Source organism: Sorghum bicolor, chromosome 6, assembly GCF_000003195.3.
Source record: "Sorghum bicolor cultivar BTx623 chromosome 6, Sorghum_bicolor_NCBIv3, whole genome shotgun sequence".
NCBI classification, from domain to species: domain Eukaryota; kingdom Viridiplantae; phylum Streptophyta; class Magnoliopsida; order Poales; family Poaceae; genus Sorghum; species Sorghum bicolor.
Window position 1 is genome coordinate 39935342 of NC_012875.2, and position 13853 is coordinate 39949194.

The window sequence follows — 13853 nt, forward strand, 5'->3', positions numbered from 1 at the left end:
CTTGTGTGCCTAGTGATTATAGCAATTAGAATTGTTGGTTAGGTAGCTTGCAAACACCTCATTAGAGCTAGAGCAAAAGGCTTCGCTACTAACCTCTTGCTCTAGTTAGTTTGTAGAATTTTTTTAAATAGGCTATTCACCCCTCCCCTCTTCTAGCCATATTAGGACCTTTCACCCGCTGGAGTGTTGTTTTCAGCTTGGGCACCCATATTTAACTATGAGGGCTCAAGTAGGGGTCCTACTGGAGTTGCTCTTAGTCCTCATTGTGAATCTAAAGAAAACTTTCCTTTTACTTTCCTTCAATTGATAGGTGCAGTCATGCGGAGATGCGGTCTTGTTTAGTTCTATTTTTTTATAAAATAGATACTATAGAATTTATGTTTGTATTTGACAAATATTGTTTAATCATAAATTAACTAGATTCAAAAGATTTGTCTCACGAATTACAGATAAACTATGTAATTAGTTATTTTTATCAATATTTAATGCTATATACATGTGTCACAAGATTCTATATGCCAGAAAATCTAAAAAATTTTGCAAAATTTTTTAGCAACTAAGGCCTTGTTTATTTTCCAAAAAATTTTGCAAAAGAATTCAGATTCTCCGTCACATCGAATCTTACGACGTATGGATGGAATATTAAATATAGATAAAATAATAGCTAATTGCACAATTTGTCTGTAATTTGTGAGACAAATTTTTTAAGCCTAGTTAGTCCATGATTGAACAATATTTATCAAATACAAACAAAAGCGCTACATTATCTATTTTGCAAAAAAAAATTAAAACTAGACCTTGTTTAGTTCCAAGATGAATTTTTTTTTGGTGTCACATCAAATATAGTGGTACATATTTGAAGTATTAAATATATACTAATAAAAAACAAAATTACATAGCTCGACTAGAAACTGTGAGACGAATTTATCAAACCTAATTAATCCATCATTAGCACATGTAGGTTACTGTAGCAATTATGGCTAATCATGGACTAATTAAGCTTAAAAGATTCGTCTCGTGATTTATAACCAAACGGTGCAATTAGTTTTTATTTTTATCTATATTTAATACTCTATGCATGTATTAAAGATTTGATTTGATGGATAAAAAGTTTTTAGGTAGAGAACTAAGGCCTTGTTTAGTTCTCGACCTAAAAACTTTTCATCCATCACATCGAAACTTTTGACATATGCATGAAACATTAAATATAAACAAAAACGAAATCTAATTGCACAGTTTAGTTGTAAATCACGAGATAAATCTTTTAAGCCTATTTAGCCCATGATTAGACATAACTGCTACAGTAATCCGCATGTGTTAATGACAGATTAATTAGGCTTAATAAATTTGTCTCACAGTTTCTAAACGAGTTATGTAATTTATTTTTTTATTAGTCTATGTTTAGTACTTCAAATATGTGTCCATATATTTGATTTGACATAACTTTTCGTCTTGAAACTAAGGCATTGTTTAGTTCTCAAAATTTTGTGGGTTGGGTACCGTAGCACTTTCATTTTTATTTGACAAACATTATCCAATCATGAAGTATGCTCAAAAATTCATCTCGTGATTTACAGGCAAACTGTGCAATTAGTTTTTGTTTTTATCTATATTTAATGCTCCATACATATGCCGTAAGATTAGATGTGAAGGAGAATCTTGAAAAGTTAAAAAGTTTTAGTGACCTTGTTCAGTTTCCAAAATTTTTTGTTTTCAGAGCACTTTTGTTTTTATTTAGCAACATTATCCAATCATAGACTAACTAAGCTCAAAAGATTCATCTAGTTAAACTGTACAATTAATTTTTATTTTTATCTATATTTAATATTCCAAGCATATGCTACCCACAAGATTCGATGTAACAAAAAATCTTAGGCCTTGTTTAGTTCGCAAAATTTTTCATTTTTGACACTGTAGCACTTTCGTTTTTATTTGATAAACATTGTCCAATCATAGAGTAATTAGGCTCAAAAGATTCATCTCACAAATTACAGATAAATTGTACAATTAGTTTGCTCCATGTATGCAACCAAAGATTCGATGTGACAGAAAATCTTGAAAAAATTTGCGAACTAAACAAAGCCTTAAAAATTTTTAGAAACTATAAACAAAGCCAAACAAGGCCGTAATATCGCGCAAGGGCGCAAAGTCTGACACGACAAACTCTGCATCGCCATTAAATGCACCTCTAGGTCTAGGCGTGCGTTCATGAACACTGGGAAACAAAACTAACCAGCATCTCGCAGATAAACATCAAATTATTCCACGCACTGCATTCACAGGAGCAAGAAACAAATCATCGTCCCCGGAATGTCCCGATAATAATTCTCAGGTTTGCGAAACAAAACACTACAACAGCAGCGGCAGCAACACAAGCCACCGTGCCAATGTCAAGCAAATGGAGACAGGTACACTACAGATTACATGGCGAGAAAAAGGAGAAAAAGTCATCTGGTTCTGTCCTCTCCTCTCGAGTGAGAATGCACAGGGGGATAAAGGGCCTGGGTGGCCATATGACCAGACACTGAAAGAGTGGGCGGTGGTACAGAGGATGATGATGGATCCAGCCATGTTGCTCCAAGATAAGGGCACACACCAGTGGGGCTTTTCCTGACCCTGCAAAGGGGAGACGATTCAAGAACTTACCACTGTTGCCCCGGTCCCAGGCATGCCGGATTCCACCGACCATCTGTAAAAGCAATCGAGTAGGAGCGGGAAAACAGGGTTAGACATATCAGGTTGTGCTGCTCCCTATTGGTACTGGAATCTGAATGATATACACGTTGACAGAAATTAGCACTATGAGTAGCCACAATCAATGTACTGAGGAACGAACAAAAAGGAAAGCTACAGATTTGGCAGCAGAAAGGTGGTTCAAACATCAGCTTCAAGTACTATCCAGTTAAAAATTCTAGTACTATCCAGTTTGATCTTTTCGGCAAACAGGCTTGGTTTATTATAAAACACAAGGCAGAAGCTTCGTCATGCAGTATTTGAGATATTGTCTAATAACGACATCTCATCTTAATAGGTGTACAACTGTTGCTTCTGAATGGAACATTTATGCTGACATAATGAGCAACAAGTACCTAGAGGAGATACTAGTTTCACCTGTTCTGGAGCATGTATTAGAAAAATGCAGAACATTTATGCTGACATAATGAGCAACAAGTACCTAGAGGAGATACTAGTTTCACATGTTCTGGAGCATGTATTAGAAAAATGCAGTACTCAAAAGAGTTACTAAGTGCAAAACAAAAGGTTCAAATAGCAATGGATTAGCAGAAGAGCAAACACATTGATAAGCAGGCATACGATAATTCCAGATGAAAGATGGATATATATGAGAAGTATCACCTCTTAGGGTGGGAAGATACCAGGGTAGTCGCAGATAGCTCTATAAGATTTTAACAAAATTTGGTGCATCATCCCTCGCTCCAGCAGTTGTGCGGTAAACATATAACTTATCCACTTTAGAGAGGTCTGTGTGGTTCTCCTCCATTTCACTAACATGTAACTTATCCACTTTAGAGATGTCTGTGTGGTTCTCCTCCATTTCACTACTTCCATCTAGTTCATTCATGATCTCCACATTGAGCATCGGCATCTTCGATGCAAGGACTTGGCACCCCTTTAATGTGACATCACATGATGACATCCAAAGGGATCGCATTGTCTCATACTTGGCAACATTTCCCAAGAGTGCAACATCACCAAATGGACTGTCTCTAATCTCAAGCTTCCTCAGATTCTTACATCCGTTCATCACGTCCATCATACCCTTATCACTATCTCCAGCAAATGCTATAGAAAGCATCTCAAGGTATTTTGCATACTTTCCAATATACATGAAAACCCTGTCTGTGAGAAGACCTGACATTGACAGTCGTCTTAGCCCTTTGCACTCACGGACAATTGCACCAAAGCCTTCATCTAACGGCTGGCCTGTCATGGCATCCGGCTTCTTTGGCTCAAGGATACAGAGTCTAAATCTGATGAAATTTGGGCAGTTCTTAGCTACAGTAATTAGTGCTTCATTGGTCATCTGGTGACAGAAATACAGCAAAGAGCTTAGTTTTGGGCAGCCTGATGATATTGCAACAAGTCCCTCCTCTGTCACCGCCGAAGCACCAGCAACATAAAAATCTGATGGAAACACCCTGAGTTCTTGTAGATCCTTGCAACTGGAGGCCACCACTTGCAAACCCTTATCCGAAATGCAGTCCAATACCTGTGGAGGCTCAAAATCATTACTTGGTTTTCGTTCAATGTACAAAAATGACAAGCCCAAAGCAAAGAGAAGAGAACTCACCCAAAGACGCTGGAGTTTCACACAGCGGCTAACCATTTTAGTCAGATCAGAATAATCCAGTGTAGGAGTATAGCTCAAGTTTAGGCCTGTTAGTTGATGACAGAGGGGATAGATATATGGAACACAGATAGGAGAAGCATCCCAAAATCCAGACAAACTTCTTAGCATTTTGCATTTCTCCAGAGCACTGGTAAGCCTGGCGTAGGACTCAGCTTGGAACTCATCTGTCAAATTACCTGTCCCCAAGTCTTCCAAATTTGGGGTTCGCGCTAGTATCTTTGAGAGCGTGTCTACTGAAACAGAACGATTCAACCTTAAACTGCGTAGGTTCGGAGACCTAGCGACAAGTCTCTCCAATGCACCAGAGTTCACCTCCCCTTTGATGCAGGCGAAATTCAAGGAGACCAGAGAAGTGCAGGAATCAGGGAAGAAGGAAAGCCATCTGGGCCCACGGTCCTCCACGTCATTTTCCTGCAAATCTAACTCCCTCAGGAGCCTAGATAACAGATAAAAGGAAGAGAACAAAGTCAACACATTAACCATAAAATACCATGTAACAAGAAAAACTTGATGCATTCAGTTAAAAACATTCAACTACTACTGAATACTGATAGTACCAATGACAATAATTCGTTGAACAACTGCAAGAGAATTTGCATCTTAGACCTAGAAAACAGTCATACGCATTACAACCACAACACAACTAATTAACTATATGCAACATGGTCGAAACTGAATGGAATGATCACGCCGAATAAAAATCATAGAAGTCATACAGAAAAACAGTGATAAAATATCTAAAGAGCAAATGCAAGAACAGAACAATCAAACACCACTTGAATTGAATGGTTCATCACAGTTCAGCTCATTAAGGAAACATGAGCAGAACAATGCAAGACTTGAACAGTTGTAAAATGAATTCAAAAATACAATTGGAAGATAAGCTAAAAAAGACTAACAAGCAATGGCCCCTAAGTGATAAGCATCAGGGGAAATAAGAGAAAGCGCAGAAGTGTGTTGTTCTGGATCCCGATATCAAAAGGTAATTGTATACATCACTGCTAAGAAGTAAAATGTGATGCTCTCAAGGAAACGAATTTTCAAGGCATAGTCATTTGCAATAGATGCTTAAGGACTAAATAATGACATATCAAAAGGAAATTGCATACAACACTGCTAAGGAAATAGAATTTGATCAATTTTTTGGGAAAAAAAGTGTAAAATTTTATGCTTGTAACTGAAATTTTCAAGGCATGGTCATTTGTGGGAAAAAAAGTGTAAAATTTTATGCTTGTAACTGAAATTTTCAAGGCATGGTCATTTGCAATGACTTGCAATAGCTGCATAAGGACTAAATAGTGAAATCAACAAGTCCTTAAAGATTACAATGTCAGATCAGGAAAGGAAAAAAAATGATGCACCTAACAAAAGAGGCATATAGAAAACTCAAATGAGGTACTAGCATTTGACGAACTGGAATGGAAAACTCACTTGCAGTGACTCGCAACAGCAGCTAGACCATCAGTGCTAAACCCCTCGCAGCTGATAAGAACGAGGACTTTGAATCTTGGGAATGACCGAGCTAGCAGCTCAAGGTTCTCGTCAGACACAACCATCCGCTTCATGCGCAGCTCCTCAAGACCCACGCAGCTCCTCGCTGCTGCTTCGATCCATGGCCCCGCGTAGCCACCCCAGTCAGGCGGCACAAGGTTGAAGTCCGCAAAGTGAGGCTTCCCCTTCACCGTGAGCGCCTTCACATTGGGGAACCGCAGCACCACACGCTCGGGGCGCACAGCGTAGCAGTTCCCCACGAACACAGCTCGTCGGCTCAGCCTCTCGACCTCATACCACACCTTGCACACGAGGGAGACCGTGTTCCGGTCGCTGTGCGATGGCAAGAAGCTGAAAATGTGCTCCACCACCTCCTCAGGGAAGTAGGTCATGGCGCCTTCCCCCAGAAGCACCTTATTACTAGGGCCGCAGGAACTGGATCTGACCCCTTCCAGCCTCCAGGATATCGAAGAGAGACCAAGAAGTCAACAAGAGCAGGACACGAAATGGAGATGTGATCCGCTCCTTTCCAGCTTCCTCCGGGTTATTCAACAACACAGGGCAAGTCGACAAGATCCCAGCGACAACTAGACGCCCTCTGAGCACATCACACTCGTGCTAAATTTCTTGATCAGACACGGAAAAGGAAGTAATGACAGTCAAACAGCGGAAAGCCATGCCGTTCAGTCAGGTCAACTGGGCAAGGAAACCGGGTGACTTTCAGATCTGCAGGCATCGCTCCTTCCGACAGTAGCCGCATCCGTCATCCATACCCGATTTGGCCCTGCGACGCCCCGAAACTACTCGAAATGAGGCGAAGATAGTGACCACCACCCGATCCCTCCACCGGAACCTGCAGAGGGGAGATTAGGTAAACTCCAGCTCCTGCCACCTACAGGCCAATGGAAAACAGGCGCCGGAGCGCGGGGGAAATAATGCAACAGCCTACCTCGCTCAGATCCGCGCCGCCGGTCCGCCAGATCTAACCCATGAACGTCTCGCACACTCGCGGCCGCCTCCTTCGTTGCCCCCACCAAACCCCGGTGGAAAAAAAATTAAAAAAAAAAGAAACTCTCCCCCCTTTGGCGACCGAAAATCACTCGCCGCCGCGACTGCCGTCGCCGTCGCCTCCCGGAACAAGGACCCGCCCCCGCCTCTCAAGGCGTCCCCCGAAAGGGGGAACAGAGCGGGGGTAAATCCTAGGCGACCACCCAGCGGGAAGCGCCCAGGAGGAGAAGGACGGACACGCGGCGGGGGTAGCCCGCCCCTGAGGTGGCCGGCGGCGGGCAGGAGGGGCAGGTTGCGGCAGGAGACGGAGGAGAGGGAGGAGCGGCGACTAGAGTGAGGAGATGCTTCTCTCTCTCTCTCTTTCAGGAAAAGGAAAGGGGAGGAAAGCAGGCTGCAGGCAGGTGAAGTGGGAGGTGGTGAACCGGCTAATAATGGGGGGGTGAGCCGAGCCGGTCGGCGGTCGGGTCGGACCGGTGGCGCGGGTTCGGGGTGCGACCCGGTCGGGCGCATGTGTCCCTATCCACCGCTTCCGGATAAGATGTGAGGGTGTCAGAGAAGGCCCAGAAATTGCTAGGCGCACACACAGGCGGTCCCCGGCTGTGCTCCGCGGCTGTAAAGTGTAAACCCGATTTTTTTTTTCTACATAGTTTGAGTAAACTCTTAGCCCAGTCTCGACGAAGAGTTTTATGTTCTAGTTTCAAACGTATCTGATTTTAAAAATCATGTAGAAAAGTTTTATATGAATGAAACTCTCTCTGTTTCTATGAAACTCTTATCATCTTTTACTTTATTAATACGGTGTCACATCAGCATATTTAATACTCATGAAACTCTGATGAAATCACATTAAGACTAGCCTTATCATCAGTCTATGTGGTAAATGACAATAAACAATGAAGTTTTTAACTTTAACGTGTCACACTTTCTTAGAAACCGTTTACTTTACGTTAAAAGTTCTTAGTGGTTTATCATGCTTGCGCTCTATGGTAGTAGGTTCATAGTTCTTTACTGTGCCACGTGACATTTCTATTCTTACAGTTCAAAAATACCGTTGCTACGTAAACTTACTATATATATCTCGCTCTTCAAGTGCTAGAATTTTAGTCTATTTCAAAGAGTAACTTAATGAAACTAATAGAGAAATTTTCATAAAAAAATGTTTGGCAGAGATTCTTTTGAATCTATCATAGAAGGACGCATTGTCAGTGTCATACTACCAATTATTAAGTCATTATCATCAAATGGGGTCACAAATTGTGGAAACACTATATACTAACAGAAAAATGTTGAAGTATTTTGTTCTCTAATAAACCGATGCATATATAATAGGTGCAAATACAATACTCTCTCTAGCCTAAAATAAATATACATCTCGCATTCGAGGAATCAAATAACTTTAACTTTGACCAAATATATATATATATATATATATATATATATATATATATATATATATTAATATTTGTTATACTAGATAAGCATCATTACATTAATCATGCCATGTGTTCTCGGTGTTTGGACTCACGGTCCTACCATCGACTAGTGAATTTATGTCTGTGTGCTCTAATCCGGATGGTGATGCAAGATGGACACAAATGATTTATACTGGTTAAAGCTAACAATGCCCTACATCCAGTGGAGAATAGAGATCTTGTATTATCTTGCACCGAAGTGCTTGTAGTAGGGGTTACAAGCTTGATGTGAGAGAGGGAGCGGATCCGAGGTCTTGGCACCATGAGTGGGTGTACGAGCACGGGTCGCAGTGTTGTGTAGTGTCTAGGGTGTGTTCATGTGCATTGCTTTCTCCCGTGTCATCATGCCTAGAATGGGATCTACCTCCTCCTTTTATAGTTTGCAAAGGGGAGACAGGAAATACATGTGTACATGTTGTAGTGTTGTGGTCTGATCCGAGGCTGTGCTGAGGTATGGCGTCGTACGGCAGCGGAATGGCCCCCATTCTCCTGGCACTGTAGCCGGTCATGGTCATCATACGAGGTGCGTCTGTCTCTGCGGCTTCCGTGTCGAGCCATGTCTGTCCTGTGGATAGGACGTTTGTACTTGTAGTAGTTGTGTTGATCCCTGTTCATTGACCGACGTAGAGACCTGAGGCTTCCTCGATCGCGGACCATGCCCTAGACTCTAACGAGCGTGTGGCCACAGGAGCTGGGATTGACGTCTGAGTACCTTCCCTAGTCTCAGCTGTATGCACAGTGATGGAAGCAAGTGGCATAGTAACGGGAGTAGATAGCATAGTGATCGTCATGCCCTACTCTGTGCGACGTGGGTGTGGGCGTGGAGATTTGACTCCTGTCTTGTCTTGGTGTACCGTGGCCCTACGGCAGATGACGTCACAGGTGGCCTCGAGCGCACCAATGGGGAAGGGCGCCCAAGCCCTGGGGTTGGGCGAGGTAGAGATTGCTGATCCTCGGTCTCGTCCGAGGCCTTGGGGTTGGTTATCGGGCGAGGCAGAAAAAAGGGACCAGTCTCGGCTCCGCCCAAGGCTTTGTCATTAAGTCTTGGGTGGGACGAAGAATGGCTATTTGGTCGATCTGATCTCTTACTAAGGGGAGAAGATGGGATTCTTAGTTCTCTGCTTTGAGTACCCTAGGTTATAGTACCCAACATGTATTTTCATACTAAACCTATTTAAAGATACAAATGTTGATACTATTTTCTTTAAACCTAGTCAAAATTAAAATTAGTTGACTACTCAAATCATAAGACAAAGACTTATTTTGGAACAGAGAAAATCCATAAGAAATCAACACAGGTTTGTTTTGCATTGCTGCTATCTAAAATAGTACCCCTACGTACACTCCAAGGGTAGTGCTAGGATTAGGTTATCTAATGTTAAACAACTAAAATTATCAGAAAAAGATGTTAAACACTAATTGGATGGGTTTTCTTAGAAATTACACAAAGATACAATTCCATTTTTTTTAGAAAATATTATGCTATCTTAAACCATGTAAGACAATATTTTTTTGAATCTTAAGCAATTCAAAAACTAAAAATCTTAGCATTTAATAAGTAAATAACATATATGTTCATATTCATATAAAGATTTTTCTAATATATATGTTCATATTCTAGAATAGTATTATGTTAAAGTATACTAAATTTATATAAAGATTTTTCTAATATTTATCATATTAAATAGGTACAATTAGATTTTTTATGAAATATATTTTTTATACTGTATTTCAATATAAATATTTGGACAAACTTTGAGCATTTTAATCGATAGTAAGGCTTTGGATTGCATTTTTAAAACGGGGGAGTATAGTAGGGCTGTAGGAGTGCAGTGAGGTGGTGCCCCCAAGCAGTTAAAAGCATAAAGCAATGGTCCTGTCATGTCCTGCGCCTGTGCTCGCGCAGCGTGGTGAACATGCAACAGTAGAGGCATGTACAGTAGTACGTAGGTGTATACGGAGAATGTACGGCCAGTCTATTCCTCAGCGTCAGCGTACACCCGTCCGTCCGTCTCTCTCCTGATATGCGCCGTCCTCTGCTCTCTCTCCATTCTCTCCTGGCCTAGCTACTAGTAGCATTCAAGCAAGCCGCACCTAAATAATAATAATAATAATAATAATAATAATAATAATAATAATAATAATAATAAAAATAAATCGTTAAGATTAGACGGCGGACGGACGGACAAATGACCTCAGCTGCCCGGTTCCATCAGTCTTTTCCCAGCATCAGCTCCCACCAGCGCCAGCCCATGGCTCATTTGAACACCGTCATGGGGTATCCTTTGGACATAACACAAAATACCGTTGGCTGATTTTTTATAAAAGAAAATATTGTTAAATAAATAATAGATTTAACTGATAAGTTCAAATGAATAGATTTTCTAAAACGAATACTCCATGTAACCTTCTTTGAGATCTTGTTTGGATTAGTATGTATTCATCTTAATCCATATATGTTATAATAGATTGAAATGAAACTTCAAATAATTTTTACTCCAATACAATCTAACACATATGCATTGATGTGGATACATATACATCCAAACAAGACTTAGACTTTGTTTAGTTCCAAAAAAATTACGAAATTTTTTAGATTCTCCGTCACATCGAATCTTGCAGCACATGCATGAAATATTAAATATAGATAAAAATAACTAATTACACAATTTACCTATAATTTGCGAGACCTTTTGAGCGTGATTAGTCCATGATTAGATAATATTTTGTCAAATATAAATGAAAATGCTGCAATGCTCATTTTGCAAAAAAAAAACTTGGAAGTAAACAAGGCCCTAACTAGTATATCATAGCGTAAGTTCATTTCATCTCCTTTAATTAGAAAATTAGAAGTTTAGGTTTATTCAATCATTAAAGTGGGTTTTACTACGATACACCTTTTACTCCCCAAGAAGTAATATTTTGAACAAATTATGTCCCTTGTCTTTTTAACAAAATATATATTTTAGAATGCAATAATAGATTTATACAATTAAAAATAATTGAAAAACCAACGAACACCAACAATCTTCGCTGGCCTTTCCTTTCTTATCCTGACGCTGCAAGCATGGATCAACAATTAGGGACAAAAATATTGTCATGGAAATCTTCATCCGAGTTTTTTCGTTAGGATATTGTGCATGTTATGTTGACATACTTGTGTCCTCGTGTTCAAAAGAAAAAACAACATCGGCACACCTTTGTATATTGCGTTCCAAAAATTGGTACCATCATATTGTGCACCATACATGCATACACACCTATCACGTTAAGAATCATTGCTAATTCTCCACCATGTGAAAAAATAGATACATCAAACTTTCCAAAAAGAAATAGTTCACATATATGGAAACTTTCTTTTCTTCCAAAATTAGAAACAATTAACAAAAGAAAAAAAACAACATCAGCACACCTTTGTATATCGCGTTCCAAAAATTGGTACCATCATACTGTGCACCATATATGCATACACACCTATCACGTTAAAGAATCATTGCTAATTCTCCACCATGTTAAAAATATAGATATATCAAACTTTCCAAAAAGAAATAGTTCACATATATGGAAACTTTCTTTTCTTCCAAAATTAGAAACAATTAAGGTATTGGATTTTATTATTACCTCCTATAAAGTAATTTGTGGTAAAAGACAACTAGATCAATGGTCTATAATTATTTAGATGTACCACAACAAGGCCCGTTATTAAAACAGTTGAATCTACTAATTTCCTAAGCTGTTTTGACCGATACGATGCCATGCCCGTCGCAAAAAGATAAATTAGACTTTCGCAATAGTTTATAGAGGTTTTTATAACAAATATTATGCAAATGGTTTTCCAAATAAAAAAGACTAAATTTATTCTCAAATAAATATGCATTAAAAGTACTAAAATCTAATTTAATATTAGAAAATGTTGGAGAATTTTTGTTTTAACTCAAAAAAGGTACGAAACCAGTTTCACATTTTTTTTTCTTAAATATGCTCTACCTTTACTTGCTAAGAATTATTTGAATCTTATATAGTCTTCTAAAATTTGAAAAGTGTGCCAAATATGAAACGAAGAATGCAGACCGAGGCAAATTACAGTGCGAGTCACTGTGCATCCCCCATGTAAATTGGAAAAAAATTATCTCCCCAACAGCAATAACCATCGAGACATGCACCATGGGACAATTCAAAGTAGAAAAATTAATGTAAACTATATGATTGCACATTAAGAGGATGTATGATGTGGTTTAATTTTGTAGCAACATTATCTTGTTTAGGGTATATCACAAGTCCACAACAATGGCGTGGGCAGACTCATTGAACCATCTCCGGATGGATGCGACCGCTTCCTTATTTGTCATCATCATCGTATGCCATATGCACACACTGAGGCCACATGATTGAGCGAGAAGGCTTTGGATTGGCTCGGAATGATGCATTTGTGTGTCTCCTAAAATCATGCCTATATCAGAGAAATGTGGATCATGATTGGTTTCATTTTTTTTACTTTAAAAAATCTATAATTTTTTATATTGAATCATATTTTAGTAGTTTCAAATGTAATTTTGTTCCATAAAAATATTTGGATATTTTTTTATAACAATTGTTTCTACAATTTGTTTATAACAATTTTTATATTAAATCCGTTTTATGAAACATATCTCAAACGGGTTCAAAGAACACACCATGCTATAAGACTTTGAAGTGCCAATTGATTAACTTCCCTAAAATACTAACTGGTATTATTTGTGATTAACCCATGGAAGAGCTCATAGAGAGCACCGGCTTTGATGTATTTTTAGTTTTTTTTTAGATCTTCTTTTGTGTTAAGTTATCGATCTTTTCGTGTTAAGTTATCAATCTTTTAAGACCGAGTTATGTCACGGCAAGTGCCTTCCCGATTGATAACGTATATACTGTTTTAAGTGTATTATTAAAAGAAATGCATGTCATTGATTCATCCTATCCCAGTAGATAGTATATAAACGGTTTCCCAATCAATAATACCGAGCTTGATCGTCGACCTAGCTTGCTAGGCGATACGATGTTTTCCAATAATAATCACTTCAACGGTTGACTTTGGGGTCGAGTTTACTTGCACGTATGAGCTAATAATGCTGCTGCTGTTTCTATTTGACCTTAAGCAACGCACAATGCAGTGCCAGTCAATAGATATGCGTCGATCAGTTCCTTGTATATACGCACAAGAAATCTTCGTAGTAGGATACCCGATGGAACGGATAAAATGGACGAAAAAAAGGAACACAAAAAAGAAAAATGATTTTTAGTGCCAACTACTCGAGAGATAACATTATGAACGTCCCATCACGATTATGTGCGCTAGAGTAATAATGATTTTACAAACACAAGTTTCCAAAACATCACAATCGGGGGAGGCACTTGCCATGACATACTCGTCTTGGATGTCGTTTTCTCATTGGTGGTAGCGTGGTACACAAATTCTTAATGACACATTGACACGCGGAGCCCCTGAGATTGCTGTCACGTGCTGACGTGTGACC

General features: G+C 39.3%; 1 protein-coding gene across 2 annotated transcripts; it reads right to left on the reverse strand.

Annotated features, from left to right (window-relative positions):
* LOC8072008 (transport inhibitor response 1-like protein Os04g0395600) lies at positions 2230-7267 on the reverse strand. 2 transcript variants are annotated; one of them, XM_021462948.1, is made up of 5 exons: positions 6813-7267; positions 5804-6716; positions 4313-4808; positions 3362-4231; positions 2230-2691 (listed from the first exon to the last, which is right to left on the reverse strand). In XM_021462948.1, the coding sequence occupies exons 2-4, from the start codon at positions 6253-6255 to the stop codon at positions 3398-3400; spliced, it is 1782 nt and encodes a 593-aa protein (XP_021318623.1). In that variant the 5' UTR covers positions 6256-6716; positions 6813-7267; the 3' UTR covers positions 2230-2691; positions 3362-3397. The 2 variants fall into 2 exon arrangements, with proteins under 2 accessions (XP_021318623.1, XP_021318622.1); XM_021462947.1 differs by having other exon boundaries at positions 2230-2689; positions 3358-4231; positions 6813-7266.